We start from the raw sequence: 23,207 nt of genomic DNA on the forward strand, positions 1-23,207 counted from the left end.
CCTGGCCTTGAGAGGCTTACAGCCTCATAACAGTGATGAAAGCAAACATACAAATAGATCTGAATTCAAGGCAGGATGTGCTCACTCCCCTCAAAGAGGCATCAAAGGCAATAGGAGTTCAGAGAAGAAAAGAAACTGAGAAGTGAAGGAAGGCTTCATGAAAGAGATGATATTTCAGAGGGGGTGGAGGCTACATGGAATTCAGCAGATGAAGGAGTTTCTAAGAGTAGGCACTGTGCTCAGCAGAGGATAAAAAGGAATGCCAAAAAAACAACAGTCCCTGGTCTAAAGAAATCTAATAGGGGAGACAACATGTAATAACTATGTATAAACAAGGTACTTACAGAATAAATTGGAGATAGCCAAGAGGGAGGGCACTAGAATGAAGGGGATTGAGAAAGGTTTCCTCATAGAAGGTGCCATGTTAGCTAGGATTTTGAAGGAAGCCTTTCCTAACCAGGAGGAGGAGATGTCTAGGTGTGAGTAGAGAGGGCTTTTCAGGATTGTAGGATAGCCAGTGTGTCTTGATTGAAGAATGGCAAGGAGGCCAATGTCATTGGACTGAAGTGGGAAGGGGCCAGGAATGGTAGCCACCCTGGAAGTGTAAAGTGTAAGAAGACTGGGGGAAAGGAGGATCCCAAGCCAGTGATCTAGGGCCTTTATGCCAAATAGAGTCTTGAATATTTTATCCTGCGAGTGACAAGGAGCCCCCAGAGTGGGGGTGAACTGTAGAAAGATCACTTTGGCAGCTCAGTGGAAGATAACCTGGGGAGATGATATGTGGGAGGCAGGCAGATCAACCCAGCAGGTTAGTTCAGCAGTCTAGGTATGAGGTGAGGAGGGCCTGTTCCAGGGTGGGGGCAGTTTTAGAGGAGAGAAAAAGACACACTAAAGATGAAGATAAAAAGTATTAGCAACAGATGGGCTATGAGAAATAAAAGAGAGTAAGAATGACACTTAAGGTGCGAGCCCAGGTTACTAGGAGAATCCACAGTAATAAGGGAGCTAAGAAAAGTGAAGGATTTAGGGGGTGGCAGGGTGCAGTAAATAATGAATTCGGTTTTGCATATGGCAAGTTTAAGATGTTGTGGGGACATTCACTTCCATTAAACTGTATACAGTAGACAGTTGGAGATGATTGACTAAAGGTCAAAGAGAGAGCTTAGGGCTAGATACCTGGATTTGAGAATAATTAGCATAGAAATCCATAGGAGCTGATGAGATCACCAGGTGAACTGGTATAGAGAGAGAAGAAAAGAAAGCCCTGAGAGATAGCCACAATTATCAGGTATGACCTGGCTGAAGATCCAGCAAAGGAGACTGAGAAAGAGCAGACAGACAAATAGGAAGAGAACCCAGAGAGTAATATTAAAACCTAGGGAGAAGAGAATTTCAGGGAGAATCAGGTGGTAGATATTGTCAAAGGTTACAGAGAAGTTTAAAAGGATGAGAATTCATGACTATTAGATTTGGCATTTAAATCAGTAATGTGCTAAGTACTACACACACGCAGATGAAGCCCCTGCCCTCAAGATGCTTATAATCTAATGGGGGAAAAATAAGCTTCCTCAAGTTTAGCAACAAAGGGGAGGAGAGATATAGGGTAATAATAATACCTGTCCAAGATGAATCAAGTAAGAATTTGTTGAGGATGGAGGAGAGTAACAAAGTAATCCTTTAATAGTTTGACTGGGCATAATGACAAATATGCAATAATCACTTTTTTAATATTTTAAATATTGGCATCTCTCAAATATGGGCAATAAATAACCTTTCAATTTAAGTCATTTTCAAGGAATGTTTTATAATTAATGTCAAGTTTATGTTCTAATTATTATGTCATAAGTATGCCTTAGTAGGATGACTCTCAGATTTTGTGCATTTTATAAGTTATTTGAATGAGATGTCTCCTTGTGTTATTTCCTCCTTTTTGTTATGTGGATTCAAATACTGCCTCTGTTTATTGTGGGACCATTAGCAATTAAATTCTCAAAGAGGCCTTAACTTCTTCATCTGAAAATGTAGTACCTACCTCACAAGGTCATTAGGAATGAGATTGTGTGTATAAATATAGCTATATATGCATTATTATATATAAGAACTATCCAGATTTCATTTATTGTTTATTTTAAGGGAATCCATACTATAATCAAATAAACTTACCTTTTTGTAGGAAAAAAGTCTACTTTGTAGACCTCTTTTAGATAGCTATTTCCTATGATTTTGAGGTAAAAAGGATACTTATTCTGTAATTAAATTTGTTGCAGAGATTTTGTCAATTCTTTTATTTTTCTCTGTGGAAATTCTTGCAAAGGGTACATGAGTTCTTCTGCTTATTGAAGTCTCAAGTTTCTTTCCATACAGGCACTGAAGGTCCTGAGAACTGCAGAGTTTGCTCCTTTTGTAGTTTTTATTGCTGCACCCACGATTACTCCAGGCATAAATGAGGTAAGATTTATTTAGACTTTTAAATATAAAAATGCACTGATTGAATAATCCATATTTGTTACACATAAAATGCTGAAAGCACACTTAGGTTAAACAGCTGAAACTGTCAGAGCACAAGATCCTCTTTCTTCCCTGAGAACTTAGCAGCAAATGTAGGCTAATTTTCTTGAGGCCAGTTTACATTAAACCAAGTTCAACCAAGAGTTTAAATAACTCATTATCGTACACTCGCAGCAGCAGTCTTATTTTGGATCCATTTGCCAGATGAAAACTGGCCTTTTGTGTACCAAAGCTCTCCCCTCTAATTAAAGCCAAGAAGCTGGCATCCCTAAAGTAGTAGAATAATAGAAATGGATAATTATTTAGCTAAGATCACTTCACTCTTAAATCAATTAGCGAGTTGGAAATGGTAATTTAAATATAGATCAGTGTCTCTCATTTTCAAAATGTGCATCTTTAATTACATTTCCCAATTTAGGGGTAAGAAATTGTGTTGATTGTGGGGTTTTTTAATCTGAACCTAGGGTCATCTAGGCAGTCAGTATGAGAGGTGGGATTGAACTCCAAAAGCCTCAAATCTGAGGCCAGCTTCCACACAGCTGTCTCTCCAGAGGTGTTAAAATTTAAAGATTAATTATTTCATCAAAGTCAGGAAACATTTAAGTAAAGTCTTAGAATATTGCATCTAAAATGCAATTTAGCAGTCATCAAGTTCAACCACTTCATTTTATAAATGAGGAAACAAAGACCCAAAAGGAATGATTTACCTGTGATGTCAAAACTAGTCATTGTCAGAGGTTGGGTAGAATCCAAATCTCTTGACCTGCACTTCTGTATTCTTTGTCCCCTCTGCCGCATCAGAGTAATGGCATAGCCATAATTCTCTACATAAGATCCACGTGGTAATGGTTTTTCATAAGATTTCAGATGAGAAAAAGTCTCTTTTATGTTCTTTTTAAGGACATTATAGGAAATGTTCTAGAATAAATTGGGTGAGGGAGGTACACAAGGTGTGTCTGATGTGCAAGGAAGACCACTTTGACAGCAGTGTAAAGGATGGACTGGAATTATGAGAGACTAGAAAAAGGAAGGAAGCCACTACCATAATCTGAACTAAGGTGGTTACTGCATAAATATAGAGAAGAGATTGGATATAAGAAATGTTGTAGAAGAAGAAATGGCAAGATTTGGCAACTGACTCAATATGGGGGGCAGGGAGGTGGAAGTGGTGTAGGATCAAAAATTATGCCAAGGGTTATGAGCCTGGGAAACCAGAAGAATGAGTTGTGCCTTCAACAGAAAAAGAGAAGTTTAGAAGGAAAGACAATGAGTTCTGTTTTGGACAAGTTGAGATGTCTCCAGAACATCCACTTTGAAATGTGTCCAATAATTGATGGTATGGGATTGAAGCTCAGTGGAACTGGGTATATAGGTCTGGAAACATTGGCAAAAAGCTGGAAATCAAATGAACTCATTTATACAGAGAGAGAAGAGCAGAGAACTTTTGACAGAGCCTTTGGGAACACTCACGGGTAGGGAGTGTGATAGAATTAAGGAGTAATCAGACAGATAGGAGAAGAATCAGGTCACCAGAACTTAGAGAGGAGAAAGTCTCTAGGGGTAGAGAATGATTCAACAGCATCAAATGCAGCCAATTGGTTTAGAAGAATAAATACTAAACAAGTCTGACAATTAAGAGATAATTGGGGAGAGTGGGGCAGAGCCAAGATGGTAGATTAGAGGCATCAACTCAGCTGAACTCTCAACATTCCTCTTCAAACAATTTTCAAATAATATCTCAAATCAAATTTTGGAATAGCAGCACTAACAAAAGGTCAGGAAGAAACATCTTTCCTGCCAAAGAAAACTTGAGAGTTCAGCAAAAAAGGTCTTTGACACCAGAGTCAAGACCTGACCATAGCATATGCACACAGTGGCAACAGCAACGTTAGGAGTTCTCAGCCAAGTTGGTAAGAGACACTGGTCAGAAAGAGATTACAAGAGGCCCTGAGCTAGGACTGGTTGCAGCTGGTGCTGATTGGCAATTCTGTTGCCCATTCACAGTTTGTGTCAGTTCTGAGGCCATGAGGAACTCTAGTAATGTGGGGAAGCAAGGGATATTTCTAGGTAAAGACTAGGACACAGACCAGGAAAGCAATAACCACAGAGCCCCTGCCCCTACCTCATATCACACCCACATGAAACCAAAGAAAACTTGCAGACCCCTAAAACTAGCTCTGAAAATAGCAGTCTGAAAATGCCTAAAACTTATGACAGTATTTCCACAGCCTCAAGTCAAGCAGAGCCCAATTTTAACATAAAGTTCAAATACAATAAATAGACTGGAAAAGGTGAGCAAACAAGAAAAAAGAACTTAACCAAAAAATCTACAATGATGGCAGAGAAGACCAAAACACAAACAGAAGCAAATTAAACAACGTCTCAAAGATTGGACACAAACCCAATAAGAATTCCTGGAAGAATTAAAGAAAGAAATGAATGGTAGAGGGGAAATTGGTAAAAGAATAGAGAGTGATTCAAGAAAATTATGAAAAGTGAATGAACAGCTTGATAAAAAAAGAAGGGGGAGCACATAAAAAAACTGAAGAAAATCACACTCTAACATATAGAACTGGCCTAATGGTAAAAGAAACACAAAAAACCACTGAAGAAAAAAAAATTTTAAACAGAATTAGCAGAGTGGGGGAAAGAGGTACAAAGGTTCCCTGAAGAAAAAAAAAATCAATAACAATTAGAATCAGGCAACTGGAAATTAATGACTCCATAAGACATCAAGAAACAAATTTTAAAAGTCAAAAAAAAAAAAAGAAAAAAGTAGGAAAACAAATGAAATACCTTATTAGAAAAAAATTACAACTAGCCTGGGAATGAAGGAGTGGCTATTAAAGAATTATTGGACTACCCCTGAAGGCCATGATTAGAAAAAGAGCCTAGACATTATATGCCAGAAAATACAGTCAAGGAAAGATGTCCTGATATCTTAGATCCAGAGGTTAATATAGAAGCTAAAAAATCCATTCTTCAATTCCTGCAAAAAAAATCCCAAAATGAAAACTCCCAAAAATATTAGAGTCAAATTCTAGAACTCCCAGATCAAGGAGAAAATAATCTAAGTACCCAGAAATAATTCAAATTCTGTGGTGCCACAGTCAAGATCACACGAGATTTAGTGGCTTCCACATTAAAGGAACATAGGACTTGGGATATAATATTCTGGAAGGCAAAGGAGCTAAGATTATAACCAAGAATAACTGACCCCACAAAACTGAGTATAATCCTTCAAGAGGGAAAATAGTTATTTAATGAAATAGAGGCTTTTCAGGCACTCTGATAAAAAGACCAGAACTAAGTAGAAAACTTGACATTCTGACACAAGACCAAAGAGAAACATAAAAAGTTAAACATGAAAGAGTAATCATAAGGAACTCAATAAATAAAAATTCCTGTATGGGAAGGTGATACCTGTAACTTGTAAGAGCTTTATCAATATTAGGAGTTTACATAGACAGAGGGCACTTGTGCATGTTGATTATATTGGGAAATTTTCCCAAAAAAATTAAGAAGTGAAAAATAATGAAAAAAAAAAGAGGAAAGAACATACATACTCAGTTGCATGTAGAAATCTATCTTGCCCAATAGGGAAATATAATAATTAAAATGGTTGATGTTGTAAACCGTAGTGAGTTAAAATGGTGGAAGATACAAATTATGCTAGATATAAGAGAGGGTAAGTAAATTGTGACTGCAGAAAATATGTTTCACTACAGTGTCTTGGTTTTTAAATCAAATATAAGGTGGTCGCCAGGGAAATATTCCCAATTATTCAATATGCCCAAGTCAACTGGGTTTTATAGAGAATTTAATTAATAATACAATGAGTAATCAAAGAAAGAGAGAGAGAGAGAGAGAGAGAGAGAGAGAGAAAAAAAAGGAAATAAGTATGAAGGGCCTTAAGCCAACATGGCCTAGACCTGAGTCTTAAGAGAGAAATCAGTCAGTTAGTCTTTTATCACTCACCACAAGGTCTGTCTAAGCAAGGATTCTAGGGACACCAGGCCAGCTCCATCTCAGCTGACTTCACCAGAGAGAGTTCCAGCCAGAGTCCTCCTCAAAGAGAGATCCAGCCAGGGCCTGTTTCAAAGGGCCTCTCTCCAGAGGGACAGAGTCCCCTCAGAGGAGCTCCAGCGAGACCTCCTTAGAGATTGACCTCCAAGAGCTTCCCTTCTCCAGAGCCTCTCTCAAGAGATTCTTCCCAAGCGATCCTCATAAGAGCTTTCTCCAAAAGGATTGTCTCCTCAAGAGATTCTGCTTTTTCTTATATAGGGGTTTTAATCCTATGTCACCTCCCCTAAGTCCTTACATCTACCAATCACTGTAGACGTTTTCCAAAGGACTGCCCATCTGAATTCCTGCTAAGTCGACTAATCTCCTCAGTATGTCTGAACCAGAGAAAACACAGCTGAGTCGACTAATCTCATTAAGAGAAAACCTGCCCGACTTTTATAGGTACTTAGCATCTCATTGTATCAATTCTAAAAACAGGCATGGCTCAAAGAACTCCTTGCCTTATTATAAGCATGGGTCCAAGTACTTTCATTGTTTAGCAAGGCGTTTTTCTCCCCTAAAGCAATCTTAAGTATGGGTGGAGTAGAGGTCCTCCCATAGCAAGGAGTTTTCTCCCCTAAAGCAGTCTTAAGTACTGGTGGAGTAGAGGTCCTCCCATTTCTGATCCTGGCGAGTTCTCACATCAAAAGGGGGAATGTTTCCAGTAGGGAATTTGTTCCAATGGAGGATTCCTCAATGTGGAAATTTTTAACATTCACAAGTCTGAGAAATTTCAAGATTTACAGAAATAGAAGGAGAAGGAGATAAGAGAAGGGGGACAGGGAGGTAGTAGAAGGAAGGAAGATTAAGGGAGGCAGTGGTTACAAGCAAAATAGATTTTTTTGAGGAAGATCAGAATAAAAAGAGAAAAAACAGAAGAAGATGAGATGAGCAGAAGTACACAGTAATATTAATTGTAAATGTGAATGGGATGAGCTCATTCATAAAACAGAAATGGATAACAGAATGGATTAGAAACCAGAACCAAAAAAAAAAAAAATTTAAAAGAGACACACTTCAAATAATTAGAGTAGAATCTAATATGCTTTAGCTGAAATAAAAATGGCAAAGGTAACAACTGTGACAAGGAAATCACTTTAAAAGACTGATATATATTAATTTAAGGTCGCCAAGGAATTCAGCTATGTAATTCCTAAATGAAAACTTAAGTCAGCAGTCAATCTTTTATGGAGTTTAATTACAATAGGAGGAAGTAATTAGAGATAGAGAGAAAAAAGGGAGAGAAGGGAATAGGGCTTAAATACCCCTTCTGTTTAGGCTGGGCCAAAAGGCCCAAGCCCTTAGATAGCTGGGGCAAAGAAAAGAGATCAGTCCCTATTACTCACGTGACCAAAATGGAGAAACAGTCTCAGAGGCCCCCACTTTCAGCTTCCTTCAGAGCAAGCTTCTCAGAGCACCCACCAACCACACCGACCAACTTCTAAAAAAACCCCCTCCAGTCTTCAGCCCCCCTATCCTTAAGGAAACCATCCATGTTCCCTCCCCTCAGTCCTCACATCTACCAATCACCTGTCCATCAATTTCCCTGTGCCAATGGAGGCTCTAGCTTAACCCAGGACCGCCCAGAGGTCTCTGGTTTTGCACATGTCTGTTGAAGGTCATATTTTCAAATAATTATCTTTGATCCTTTGCTACAGCCCTTTCTAAATCCTGTTAACCTGAGTAGGGTAGAGATTGGAATAATTAAATTTTGATCTATGCTGCAGCCCTTCCTCAATCCTGTTAGGATTGAATAGGGTGGAGATTGATTCCAAGTATCTCCATTGTATCAATTCTAAAATCAATATGACTCAAAGAAATTCCTGTTCTATGCTTAAGCATAGGTCAAAGTCCTTTCCATTGTTCAGCAAAGGGTTTCTGTCCTAAAGTAATCTTAAGAAGGGAAGAGAAGGAACCTCCCATGCCAATGGGGTTCACATTCCAATAGTCAAGACCCATTATCAATAGGAAATTTTTCAAGTATGAAATTTCCCAATGGTGAAATTTCCAACATTTATAAGTCTAAGAAATTTTGAGGTTTACACAACCATGATCTCAAGCATGCCAATAGCAAAAAGAGACCTAATTTAAAAAATCAAGGAAGCTACACTTTCCTAAAAGGTATCAGTAATATAAAAAAAAGTTTGCATTAAGTTTTTTCTCTGATAAAGACTTTTTTTTCTCAACTGTCTCCTGTAAAAGAGAGAATCTGCAATGCATGCAAAGGACATCATATGTCAATCAAAAAGTAACATTCCATTTGGAATGTTACCAGGAAAAACAGTTGGAGCCAAGCCAGCAGCTACACTGGGGGGGGAAACTTACTTCTGATCTAGGCTGAGAAACCCTTGTGGCTTCTGGAGCTGGGGGAGAGGCTTTTGAACTAACTTTTGGCTAGTGTGGCTGATGGTGGTGGCTGAACTAATTGTATATCTGAGATTTGAGTTTGAAGAAGAAGAAAGAAGAAAACAATTGTCCTCATAGCTTTCTGACTGTCTCTGATAGTGACCGATTGCCATACTCCCAATACCCTCCTAACTCCTTGTATAGATTAGGGAATACCCCATCCCGCTTTCCTCTGTCCTTGTCCTGTCTTCCCCAATAAACCCCTTTCTTGAGAAAAGAGAGAAAAGAGTATCTTCTCTAAACCTCATAGTCCACCTTGAGTTACTTAGAAGGTGGCTGACTAAGAGGTGGGAGGGGAAGGGAGGCAGGAGAGAGAGGGAGGAAAAAACGGGAGGCATTTGAGGGAGGAGGATAGGCAAAAACTTGATCCATAAGCCATCCAGAATTGATCAATACACATCCTCTAGAAGTATCTCTCTATCTCAGAAGTATCCCTTCTATTACAAGATTATCCATTTATTATACTCCTGAATGTAATGCTAAATCAAATTTATAAAAATAAAAGTTATTCTTCAGTCATTAAATGGTCAAAGATAGGAACAGGTAATCTTCGTAAGAAGGCATCAAAATTACATATATAGTCATATTTAAAAAGCACTCTCAATCCCTATTGATTAAAGAAATGCACATTAGAACAACTCTAAGGTACCACCTCAAACCTGTTAGAAATGACCAGTACTGGGGAGTATATGGAAAAATAGGCACACTGATGAATCGTTGGTAGAGTAATGAGCTAGTCCAAACATTCCAGAGAACAATTTGAAACTGCCCAAAGGACTATAAAACTGTGCATACCCTTTAAACCACCAATAAAGGGGGGAAAGGCCTGTATGTACAAAAATATTTATAGCAAATCTTCTTGTGGTGGCAAAGAATTGGAAATCAAGGAGGTGCCTGTCAATTAAGGAATGACTCAACAAATTGTAGCATATAATTGCAAGACACTGCTGTTGTGTATAAGAAGAATGTCAAGGTAGGTAGTTTCAGAAAAACATGTTAAGACTTCTATGAACTGATACAAAGTGAAATAAAAAGAACCATGAGATCATTGTGCACAACAACAGCATAACACATTGATCCAAGATGATTCTAGAAGATTCATTATGAAAAAATGCTCTCCACCTTCAGAAAGAGAACTGAGGGACTCTGAGTACAAATCGATGTATAATTTTCTTATTTCCTTTTTCTTGAGCTTTTTTGTTTGTCTTTTGCAATATGACTAACTTGGAAATGTGTCTTCATGATTTCACATATATAATTGATATCGGGTTGCTTGCTTTCTCAGTAGGTGAGAGAGGGATAAGAAGGAGGGAGAAATTGTCATTCACAATTTTAAAAGAAAAGAATGGTAAAAATTATAAACTTTTAAGAAGAGAATGAGGCCCATCAAAAAATAAAAAACCTTTAAAGGAAAAAAGAGATCATTGGTGCTTTGGAGAGAGCAGTTTCAGTTGAATGGTGAGTTCAGAAGCTAAACTGCAAAAAATATTATTTGAGTCCTAGGAGAGGAAGGAATTGGAAAGGAGAGGAAGATGATGTTCAGCCATATGTTGAAATCCCCTTAGAAAGGTTGGAGAATAACCTGGAGGCCACTATGGTCTGGATTGAATGGAAGATTTCAAGTGAACTTAAAGGAAAGAAAAATCACTAGTGATAGTAAAGAAAGTCTACAAATGGCAATAAGGAGCAAGTAGTATTATGAATACTTCTAAGATCCTGCTAGATTATTTATTTGAGTTCAGGATCAGGGCTGGCAAGAGCTTGCCCCGGGGTTCTGCTCTTTCTTAAGTATTTCTTAAGATCTCAAGACTATCAATTTACAGATGTTCCAAAAAGGTCAGGACAACTGGGTGTCCCAGGATCACTGCAGCCACATAAACCTGTATAGTAGGTCTAGCCTCACCCTAGACCTTAGAGCCTCCAGAGGCCCTAAGACAGTAGGAAGAGCAAGCCACAATTCCAGCTGGACAGTAGCATGAAAGCAGCTCACTTAGTTGTAGGAAGGGGATAAAACATTTAAAGTATCATTTGAGAATCTATCATTTTGTCAAACTGTATCTACTGGAAAACGTTCCAAACCCAGCAGAGAGGAACATGCTGTACAGTGTCAGAACATTCATTATACAAAGATAATCAGTTAATCTCAGGAGTGTTAACTTTTTGCACTTGTGCAGCAAATTATGTTTTAGAAAACTGGGATTGAGAACTCCTTCCAATAAAACATTGTCTTTTCTGTTTAGTTAAGATCTCACTATAATTAATCATGCCACAAAAATAAAATATTAGAAAATCTTACTTTCTGTACTTTCAAGGAAAATCTGTTAATTAAATTTGCCTAAGTGCTTTTTATTTCTGTTCACTTTTTATTTTTTATATCATTTCATTTGCATAGAGTATTATTTCTTTCTAAAGTATAATCTGCTTTCCTGCTTTATTTCAGTATACAAACATTTCAAAAGCATCTGTTAAATGGTTTTATCCTTTGGTTTTATTTTTCTTGAATTATCATCTTTGCTTTTTTTTTTTGCCTATTTTTCCTGCCCTTTTACTAATTTTCCATAGCTGCCAAAATGGTGCAGAAAACTGCCTGTAAGTACCAGCTAGGAGCTGATGAAATACAGCCCTGTTTCTTTTAATAGATTTAGAATGTAGACATTCTGTTCCCACTCACTGCTGCTTTTGCTGTTAGAATAAAGGCATTTTGTTTTCACTGACTTAAACCCACTCCTATATTGAGTTAAGAACATTTAAGGGCAATTTTTTTAGAAGAAAAGAAGAAACAAGCCTAATTTCGCCATTCAAGCTCATAGATATTTAAGTTCCGCATGAAATGTTTCATCACTTTTTATATCAAAATTGGAATTCAATTAATACTTCAAACTAAATCTTCCCTAACTCTACACTTGACAGCCCTTGCGGGCAAAAATGTCGTCTGGTAGTTTTGAGAAACGGAGTCTATGTCTTTAACCAAAAATTACCTAGAAATCCTCTATCAGAAGAGTGATTTCTCAGCTTCCCATAGACCTGTATTTCAAGGAAACAAAGTGGTTGTAACTCTTATGGTGAGCATTGTTTTCATCGATTTAGTTTGCTAATACCAAACCAAGGCAATACTTGGTAAAGGCTGTTCCCTAGGTGATCTAGGATCTTCTGAACAAAGGCAGATTTGCCCTTCTGCAGTGAAGTCACAGTGAAAATACCATGCTTTTTTAAGGATGAGCAAATGTGTACAGGCACCCCCATAATAAAAAGGTAATTGTGAACCGTGGCCTTACCTATAGAATAGTCAATGTTGACATTCAAAGCATTCTTCTAAAACTTTTGGAAGAGGTAGATGGCCCTGAGAATAGAGAGAAAATGTTTCTCTTTGGAGCATTTCATGAAATGCTTTGAGCCCCCCCCCCCCTTCTCTAGTGGGGTAATTCAGTGGAATTAACTCATTTTGTCCTTGTTGATGAGTTTGTGCTGATCATTCTCCAAGAGGCATACACGGAACCCAGATTTTACCCGTAGGGTTTTGACCATGTATTCGAAAGGGCACCTATCAGAGAAGGCCTCTGTGCTTCTGACGTGTGATCCTCCAGGAGTATACAACCTTGGGGATGTTTCCTTCCCATAGCCAGTTCGCCATGCCCCTGAGGGATTGGTTTCTTTTTTTATCAAGTTGTGTGTGGGTGTGTGTGGGTGTGCAAACTCGCATATACTTGCATGCATACAGATATACACACATCTGTATAGCATAATGAACTTAGGGAAAAACCATGACAAGCAGGTTTGAGCAGATTTTAATCTGATGCACAGAAGTCTTATTCCAGCAGATTTAGCTGCTCTTTTTCTCTTACTGTAATGGGGTTCAGCTTCCCGTTTCCCCTCGAGATGCCCCTGTCTTGAAACAACAAAGTAAAATGGACTGTGCTGTACGTGATACACGTCCTCTCAGGGTTTGCCAGAGCTGAATGTCCCCTAGAGGCACCCTGCCCAGGGCCGCCCGCAGCTCATCTCTGCCGTCACTTGGAGTGACCGCAGATGCTGAGTCATGCTTTGAAGTGGCCCCTCCCACCCGGATTGCTTCCCAAAGACACCTGCGTTGGCATCTTGTTGGGTTGGACACCTTTCCGTGTAACTGGACTCCTGGAACATGCTGGCCACTAAGTGGAAAAAGAAATAAGCAGTTTGCCTAGTGCAATTACAGCCCTGGTTTGGGGGGCCAAGAGCCAAGTTAGGGGTTCAAATGGGCCAAGAAAAAGGGAATGAGAGGCTCTGCTCTTCACAGATCAGGAAATCCCTGAGTTAGCTGGGCAATGGGAGCCCATGTAAGGTGTGAGGAGATGGGAAAGAGAAAGCACTTAAAAATGGGCTCCCGGCAGTCTTCTGCCTGAGGTAGGCCAGCCAGCCAGGCCTTTGAGGTTCCTTACTCAGAATGCAATGTCCGTACTGAGGCTGTCTCCTCCTCCTCTGCTCCAGCCTTCCTAGAAGCCAGCAGAGTCACTTCTTTGGGCTGTAACTGGCTTATTCAGGGCTTCACCCAGTGCAGGCCTTAGCAGAACGCCCCCTCATCTTTCTCTTCTCTTTGCTTCCGGTGCCCCCCCATCCCTGTTCAGGATGAATCCCTTCAGCGCCTGCAGAAGGAGTCGGATATCTTGCAGAGAACGTACGCACACTACTTTGATCTAACCATCATCAACAATGAAATCGACGAAACGATCCGACATCTGGAGGAAGCCATCGAGCTCGTTTGTACAGCACCACAGTGGGTTCCGGTCTCCTGGGTCTATTAGGCCTCCCACCAGCTAACTGAAGGATTCGATCACATAACGGGGAACCACCTCATACATGAAAACACCTCTTCATTATTGGCCTTGCGTCAGCAGGTCTTGGCCCCTAGAGACTACCTAGATGTAGTGTGACCTAAAGTTAACAATAGTGTCATGTCCAAATAGATAGGAGGAGGAAAAAAGAATGAAACACTAACTTAAAGAGACAGTATCTTTTTTAATCAGTTCTCCTAAACTTTAATAAAAAATGTATCTTTAAATGTATGTATTATTCAATCCTTTGGAATGTTATATTTTTGGAAATCATAGCTTTTTATTTCAAAGGCCCCTTAAAACTGCACAAAATAGATGCTGCTTTCTATAATCTATTTTAATAATAATAAAAAAATACTTCTGTTACCTTGACATGGGGGTGGAACACTACATTCTTTTTAGAGTCTGATTTTATGGATTGGAATATCTTGCTTTCCTTTATTTATTTGAAATAATCTAGTGATTACAAAACATTTTTAAAGGCCTTTTTTCTCTTTTTTTTAGAATAGTATTTTTGTTAGGTACTTTTATGTAACATCCAGATAATGTGATACTGTCTCTTTGAAGAATTCTGTCAACCTTTTAGAGATTTGAAATTGGGTCTTGACTCTTAATGCATGTGGACAGTCGCAAGCTTTCATGCTGTCGGTGTATCTGTGTTGAAAAAAACTGTAATCTACAGCAAAAGTACATTCCGTTCATGGGGAAAGTACCCAAGGGAATAAAAATAAAATGTTATGACTAAGTTGTAAACCTATGCACATCCCTTGCATTTTGGGCAACTTTATAAAAAACTGATTTTTATTAATAATAATCATGTAGTGAAATGTGTTTGTAATTTTGTCTCAATTTAATTTGTTGTAAGGTGGGAGGGGAAATTGCTGGTTTCATCATTTCAGATCTGTGTTGTCTGAGAGTATTAACGTTTTAATTCAGCAAAGAATTGCAGATTTTTAATATGTATGTAATTGTTTTAAATTTACCCATTTTAAAAGAAAATAATGTGCAATGAAGAAACCAGTTTAGGCATTTGCTATAAACTGAATATTCCAAAAAAGATTCATCTTTGACAGCCCTGTAAATTCCTTAAGAATGGTAACTGACCCTACAGTTTGACCAATTTTTTTTAAAATACACTTCCTTTTATGTGTTCAACTATTAAATGCCTTTGGGTCCTTCATTTCATTACAGATTGGTTCAGTTTTGAAAATCAAGGCTGTTAGATTTGATGATGCATTGGATGACAATTGAACCATTAGAAGGCCCTAGAGTGAATACAAGTCTGCAGTGCCCTCCAGGGGTCCACCAACAACCACCACAAGAGCACAACTTGAACAGTTTCTGACCCCTGGAGAGCAGTCAGCCGTATATTTACTTGGGGACCGTCTGTGAAGGCTCCTTCCTCTTGCTTTGTCCCTTGGCACAGGTGAATTTTTTATTTCGTGTTAGTTGAGAGGCATTGACCATCTCATTACTCTTCCATGACATCATATTCTGCCAGTGCAGGTGGTCAGGGGCTTGGTGTTCTGCATACCCATTTCCCCCTATATCAGTTGAGTTTTGTTTTGCTTTTTTGATTAGTGTTTGTGAATATCAAGTTTTCATAGTATTACGTGGTTTGTGAAAAAAAGACATCATTTGTGTCCTTTTATAATTCAGTACAATAAATGTTTGAGGTTAGAATGGCCTGTGCTCAATTGTATTGAAAAAAGCCTCGGTTACTCCGTGCCTTGGCAGGACCAGCAGGATGTGTTCCTGTCAAAAACCTTTCATTTAAAGGACCAAATGTATTAATTGTGCACAATCTAGAAATTGGCAGCTCCTTCTCGTGGCTCCAGTTGTTAACAATGCCAGCGGCCATGACAAAATAACTTAAAGACTTACTAAAGCAAATTGTTAGGTAGGAATCATCTTCATGACCTTAAGAGCGGCTCTCTAAAAAGTCAGACAGGCTGGAAGTTGTTGCTCGTCTACTCTAAACATATATACATGCAAATTTTATTCCTGACTTTATATGTGAATCAAAAAAAAAAAAAAGATGTATTTTGGTACATTCTAGTATCATTTTAAGCTTGAGAAAAATTTAAGCCTAGTGAGTTCTACACTTGATGGTACTGACCACAATTAGGGCTCATCTCAGTTTTCATGAGCCTACTCTACCTCATTTCCCATCAAAGCACAAAGAACAACAACTCATGAAATGGGAAACTATAAAGAAGAACAAAAAAAAACTTCCCTGCTTTTTCAGTAGAGAAATTGATCCCCTTTGCTGGTCAGATTTCCAGATGTCATCTTAAATTGTTGTTTGCATAAAGATTTGTTAAGTGAAGCAACTGTTTTAGAAGTAGAACTGCCATTTTTAACCATCAGAAAGACTTGATTCTTGTTCTAATAAATAGGAATAGTTATTGCTTGAATTCATATAGCCCCTTTCTTCTGAAGAATTCAAATGCTTCACCTCTCATCTCATCACGCTCACCCTGAGGGTTGTGCATGGTGAGTATGTTCTTCTCTACTTAGCAAGTTGGGAAACTGAGGTACTGAGTGATATTGAAAAAGGGAGCTAGGACTAGAACTTAGATCTACTGATTCTTTATTGACCACTCCTTCCACAAGACTGCACTGATACGATCTGATGAATAATAACTGTATGTTTCCATTGCTATGCCTTTCTTTCTCAAAAACCATCTCTTCACTGTTTAGTAAATTAAAATTCTTGGATTCCAGAATTGTCCTGTTGTTGTTGTTGTTGTTGTTGTGTTGGGACTGCTCATCATTCACTCTGCACACTTGGCCACTAGACAGAGAAAATGTTTGTACAACTTCAGTTTCCATTCCATTGAGGAAACCATTCTTTCACTTTAAAGACTAGAAATGAGTACCTGACAACTCAGTAGAAACACTAAGGCCACTATGTTCAGAAAACTCTTTCCTGTGGCCAGGAAGGCAGCATCTTTGTTTTGTTGAATTCTGTGTCTAGAAAAAGAAATTGGCTTTCCTATTCATGAACTATGCCAGTTCTCAAAAAGGAAAACTTGACTGTTAAATAGTTCTGAAGTTTCCTAGGTCAACAATAATGTTGGGTCTTCTTCCAATGCAATTTAAATACCTCTTGACAGTTAAGAGCTGTTTTTAAATAATTGTTTAGCTACTATATTGCTAGATAACTCATTTCAGCATTTATTAAGTACCTACTATGTACATGGCAGGACAAGTACAAAGATTGAGTATGAGGGAAAAGGAGATGACGAGGAAGAGGATCTAAGAAAGAGGTCTCAGAAAATTGAGAGGAGAGAAAAAAAGAGAGAACTCGGTCTCTGCTAGGGGAATCAGGGAGTGCTTTACAAAGGTGGTGGCTCCTAAACTGATAAGGAGGAAGTACATCCCAGGCCTGAGAGACAAGTTGTGTAAACTTTCAGAAGACATTGTCTCTGTCCATTTTATTGGACTGGCAAGATATTTAGGAAAGTCAGAGTTTGTTGAATGAAGGAATGAAGACTTTACGATTCTGAATTCCATATTTCATTACTTGAGGGAGCCAGTGATAACTATTCTTCCTCATCCATAGCAGACCTGGATTTCTGTCTTCTCTGGGACCAAATACAATCTGTCTTTAAAAGATTGTCATTTCTGCAGAGGACTTTTAGGGAAAATCGATTGGAATAAAGAAATCTCTTGCAGTTGTCTCTTTGTTAAAGCTTCTGGTTCATTTCTTGGCTAAAATTTAACCATCATGAAAACAATTCCAGATACCCAAATGAAAAAGAGAAAAGAAACTATGCTGCTATTTAAAGGCAGAAGGCACTAAAAAATCAAATTGCTCTCTGCGTTCTAAGACAGATCTAACTTCTTGAGGTGGGGCAAAAAGGATTCAAAATTATAATTATTTGATAAACTTTTTATAAGGCACCTAAGGAGTGGTCTTCCTGGAACAAAGACACTCAGCACCTTCCAGTTTGGAATTTCATAAGCAATTTTTCTTTTTATTCTCATTATTTTCTGGCCTCAAGCAGCTGTTCTTTTCCATTAGCCAATTGAGTCACACTTATATACAACTATTAATACTATCCTCTTTAAGAAGGTTCACAATGCTAGGACAAGTGAGGAAGATGAGTTAAATTTGTTCTATTAACTTGTCAGTGACACTAAAGGGGCCTGACCGCCTTTCCAAAGAATCCTTTTCTTTGAGAGAACTCTTCTCCAGTGGCCACAGGTGTTTGTTGATTCTGAAGTAGGTTTCTCTTTCTAATCCTCAGGAAGTTACTTTTTCTTTTCCATATCTCCTTTGGATGGAATTTAGTCCTCCCACAGTAGTCACATGGACCCATGATCTCATCAGTTCAGGATCTCCTCCAACAATGCAGATAACCATCTTTGCTGCCAATCCTGAGAAACTCTAGTACATCCTCTCCCAAAGGGTCACCACAAAGGGTCCATCCAACATAATGAAGACTTCCCATTTCTTCTCAAAATCATGAGGATACCAATGGAGTTCAGGGGCCCCTCAGTCTTGCCATGTAATCAGCTCCTCTTTTCTTCTGGTCCTGCAATCCTTTGATGACAACTCTCTGGTCTTGTTCCATTTTAGCATTTCTTGTCGGTCATGTGTTGCAACCTCCTCTCAGCTGCTCTGTGTCTCCTCGTTGCCCCAAGTGGTGTTCATTTTTAGTTCTTAGGAGGCAATGTCTACGTCTTTGTTCCATACAGTAATACTGGTAAAATATGCATATCTATATTGTTTTCAATACTGATGGACACTTGGTTTCATGAGGGGATTAGAGTCAAAAAAAGCACTTTTAAATTTTGCAAAAGCAGTCCAATCATCTTTTGAATCCTAGGTCCAACTCATTGCTGACCATAGTATTAGACAAACTTTGGTGTCCATCCAAATGCACGTTGAAATCTGGGCAACTTATATTCTTCCTCTTTCCTGTGTGGATGCAGTGCAGTGCAGTGCCATCTGCAAGCCCCCAGAGGCCGGCGAGTCTACAAGGAGGCCATCCTTGACCTGGACTCTGTCTCTTTCATCATGGTGGCCGATGTCTTTGGTGACTGCATCTTGTTACATGCCTCACCTGATGTTATGATTTTGGGGGTCACTGAACAAGGATATTTTGGTTATTACATCTTCCATGGATGGGAGACCAATCCTTGTAAATGAGCCTGGAAGATGACATTTTGTTCTACTGAATTAAAATGTGCATTGTTGAATATAGGTTGTAGAAACTTGCTTGTGCTCTATTATCATCTTCACCAAGGATACCCTCGATTTGTGTATTTATGAGTGTCAAAAAAATTGTATAGATGGAAGAGCAACATAGAGATAAGTAGTTATTGATGTCTTGGTCACCCTTTATCAATATTAGTAAGCTCTAAGCTTTTTTTTTTTACACTTTTGGTATCTTTGCATTCAAAAACCATGTCCACTAGTCCCTCAAAGATCCCACAATTTTATCACCCTCAGCACAAAGTTCATCTATGTATGCTGGACTCAATCTGGCTACTTTTCCCAGATTTTTCCCAATATTCCCATTTCTGCCTCCTCTATAGGAACAACTAGGGTCCTAGAGGCCAGGTGTAGTAAGGTGGTTTTTGTGAGGCTTTTCCATTTTTCTTGTTTGCAGTCCTTCCATTTTCATCCTTGAATGCCCTTGGGATGATTTTGCTTAATCTGATCTCTTGCCATGTTTTCTTTAAACTAGTTTTATCCTCTGCTACTTCCTCTCATTTGAGTCAATACCACTATTAATCTTCCATTTTCCTTCATCAGATTTTGCAGGTGAGTTTATATCTATTGTTGCCTTTAACAATGCTCTTTCCCTCTCTGTCCCACTCTCCCTCTTTCTCTCAACTCCTTTTTCTTATTCATTCTTTTTTTTTCACAAATTCTAATATTAGTGCTAATGTTCCAACTATTTAGTTTTTGCTGCTGACTCAGGGATAGCTCCCAAATCAATAACAATTATTTTCTCTTGTTAGTTAAAATCAATGTTTCATTCTTTATGCGGTTATTTGGTGCTCACTATGTCTAGTGCCTACCAGTTCTTTTTTTAAAGAAGGTATTCATGATATAGAGGCATGAGGTTTCTGTATGATCTACAAGCCATCGACCTCTCATGTTTCTTTTTCCTGAACCATACTTTCTCATATGTTTCTCCTCATCTTTACCTTTTCCTACCTTTACATTAATAGCACCAAGCATCAGGGAGCATATTGTTTGATTTGAGGGATCATCTCATGTTCTTCATAAAATTCCTCCCATTTCATAGCAACGCATGTCAGTGCCTCAGTTGCAATTATTTTCATGGTGGTCTTTTTGCAATTACTTACCATTAGTACTGCAATATGTGATGACCAGTATCCCATGAGATAATACAGCTTCTGGGCATCGCGTAGTACCCACTCCAGTTGCTTCCCAGGAATCCGAGGAGTACTTGTGAGCCATCCTTTCTTATGGCTCTGACTTCCTTCCTTCTTCTTGAGCAGCAGGAATGTCGAGATGGACATTATTCAGTTCTTGTTCCCCCCGTTGGTCATTAGACAAGAATCTCATATTGAGAGTGCCAACAGCCAAACTGAAATTTGATTCTGATCTAAAACTCTGTGGCTTGAAAATCATTTCGCTTTTACCCCTGAAGACATATATCGGTTTCCTGAAGTTTAGCAATCTCTTAGAAGCTGACAGAACTTCCTGAGTATGAGAAGCAGGTCAGTGACTTTTCAATGACACACGTAGCTAGAAAATATGTAAGCGGTTCTGTCCACACAAGGGCTATGCCAGGAGCATAAGGAATCACTAGGTCATTCCTTTTGCCGCCATGTGTTAGTATTTTAAAAGTCAAAGTAAATACGTGTCCTTAGAATTGGTAAGAAGGCAACAGTTTACAAAATTCCCAAAGTAATCTCTTAGGCAGTCCTCTGTATATGCACAGTATCTCTTTGGGTGGGAAGAAAAGTCTGACTTTTTAGCCCCTTCGAGCTCTTCCATCGCCACTCACCTAACACTTCATCACGACTTCGCACCTGTGTGAATGGACTGAGCAAAAGAAACCAGAAGGTCATTAGTCACCATGCAGGAAGCTCTGTTTCTGACCCCAAGCACACCTCCCTAGACACACCCTTCCCTCTCACCTCTGTCCCATCTGAACCCAGGGACTTCTGTTCTTTTTGTTTACATAATCTCTGGTTTGCACAAGTGGCCAGTGCTTTCCCTGGGTCTTGGGAAACAGTCAAGATGAGGACTGCTTTTTCTCTAGACTAGGAGGAAATGCAATGTTAAAGGAGTGATGCTTGGGAGTAGAGAGAGAAGCTTCTCCATGGGGATCCCACCTTTTTAAAAAAGAGAGAGAGAGAAGGAATCTGGGGGGCATTTATTTATAACCTGCCGAGTCTCCCAAAATGCCGTCTGTCCCAGGGGGACCTGCTGCGTGCAGTGGGCAGGGTGATGCGTTAGGGTAGCACAATTCCCGTGTGCTAAGAACACCGCATCGTGTTTGTTTCATTGCCATTCAGGCGTGTGGCCATTGCAAACCCAATTTGAGGGTTGTTTTTCATACAATTTTACCAACGTGTTCTTTTCTCTCTATGTATTATTGCCTTTTTATAAAAGGTTTTGAAGTATTGTCTCAGTGATAAAAGAGCGAGATGTTAATGGTTATTGTAACTTTCACCGTATCCGATTGTAAGTATTTACAGGGTACAGCAATGCCTTAGTGTGTAATAGCGCCTGTGCAGGAGATATCCTTCAGCACACAGGCGATGAAGGGATTTAAAAGGTCCAGATTCTTTGTAAATGTCCTGCTTTTTTTCTATATGTGTGTCTATTTACATGCCTTAGCAGCATTCCAACCCTCCCCCTCCTGATTTTTTTGCCCTATTGTCAGAGTAAACATAAAGCTGATGTAAAGGATGTGAGAAGTTCATGAGTTCATGAAACCCTATAAAATTATCTATTGTGTGGAGAGGGGATGAGGAGGAAACTCCATAGTAGTATTTGTAGAATATACCTGTAGGATGCTGTGTTATGAGAAACCGTAGAAATGGGCTTTTGTCATTTCAAAGTTGGAGAGAACAAAAAAGTATGAATAAACTGTATAAAACATGAAAAACTAATTGTCTGCTCACATCACAAGCCAAAAGCCTCAGAAGGATTCGAAGAAACAGCCTGATGCATTTGTACAAGGCTTCCTCTTGTTCTAACTTTAGCAGATACAGACAGGTACGAAAAGGGGTCCAAAACTGCTCGCAGAAGTGCCTGAGAACAAAGGAGAAGTTCTCTCACCAGCTCCCAACAGAGGGGGCTGTCCTGCCTCAGTGCCACTCTCAGATTTCCATCTTTGGAGCTGTTTAAGTTCAGTCACGTCAATTGGATACCAATTGAAAGTAGCTTCAGGTTCTTTACCACAATTACAACATCACGCCAAAATGGAAAGATAAATTGGCTTTGGCAAGTGTCAGGACTCTGGAATCAGAAAGATGTCTTCCCTTGGAGTTCAAGTTGTTGTTTTTATAGATTGCCTTAAGGGCATCTGAAAAAGCAGCTCCCAGAGCTGTTCTTCTCTTACCAAAGGCCTTTTGTATATTTATGGGTGCGTTTTGATTCGGTCCTCAGCCCAAAGTCTGAGAAATCATTTCTAGTTTCGTATTCCACATACATATTTCTTCTCGTTCTATCCATCCATAAATCAACACACATTTATAAAGCACCTACTCTGTGCCAGACCCTAGTACACTGTGGGAATACAAAGTCAAAAAATGGAACAATCCCTGCTCTTAAGGAGCTTACCCCAGTGAGATCATTTGGATTTTAATAGACTCCTATTTCTATGTATAAATCACCAGGAATAACCCACTGACAGCACAACTGTGCTCAAATCTAATGAAATATATAAACTGGAGATGATTTACTTTATTGCATCATCTTCACTTTACAGAAAGATCCACTTTGTGACTCACCCAACTCATCTAGCTACAATTCTAATACATTTCCATTTTTTATACTTATATGCAAGAGGCGCAAATTTTTCCAGTGTTTTTAAATTTATGTACAAAGGTATTTTTTCCTCTTAATACATCAACTCCATGACGACAGGTAGTCCTCATAATAGACATTTTAAAGTTTATAAATTACATATATTACCTCACTAGATCCTTAAAACAATCTGTGAGTTAGACTGTTGAATATTAATAGCAGGAGTCGTTTTTCCATTTCACAAGTAAGGAAATTGTATCCCAGATATATTAAATGACTTTTCCTTTGTCACATAGTAAACAGCAAAATCAGAATTTGAATCCAAGACTCCATTGTACCACATACAAGCCTAGCACCTTTGCCTCATTAGAATACATTATAAGCACATTCAAGGAATATAATTATTTTTGCTTCTTGAATTATTTTACTCTTAAAAATTTTTAGGAATC

General features: G+C 38.8%; 1 protein-coding gene across 18 annotated transcripts in view; it reads left to right on the forward strand.

Annotated features, from left to right (window-relative positions):
- Positions 1-21,895, forward strand: part of CASK (calcium/calmodulin dependent serine protein kinase) — a 465,908-nt gene extending 444,013 nt beyond the window's left edge. For all 18 annotated transcript variants that reach the window (XM_007493327.3, XM_056826146.1, XM_056826147.1 and 15 more), the window contains 2 exons: positions 2,365-2,448; positions 13,581-21,895. In XM_007493327.3, coding sequence (XP_007493389.2) covers positions 2,365-2,448; positions 13,581-13,757 — 261 coding nt within the window. In that variant the 3' untranslated portion in view covers positions 13,758-21,895. The remainder of the gene's footprint in view (positions 1-2,364; positions 2,449-13,580) is intronic.
- The last annotated feature ends 1,312 nt before the right edge of the window (positions 21,896-23,207 follow it).

This window comes from Monodelphis domestica, chromosome 4 (assembly GCF_027887165.1).
Source record: "Monodelphis domestica isolate mMonDom1 chromosome 4, mMonDom1.pri, whole genome shotgun sequence".
NCBI lineage: Eukaryota > Metazoa > Chordata > Mammalia > Didelphimorphia > Didelphidae > Monodelphis > Monodelphis domestica.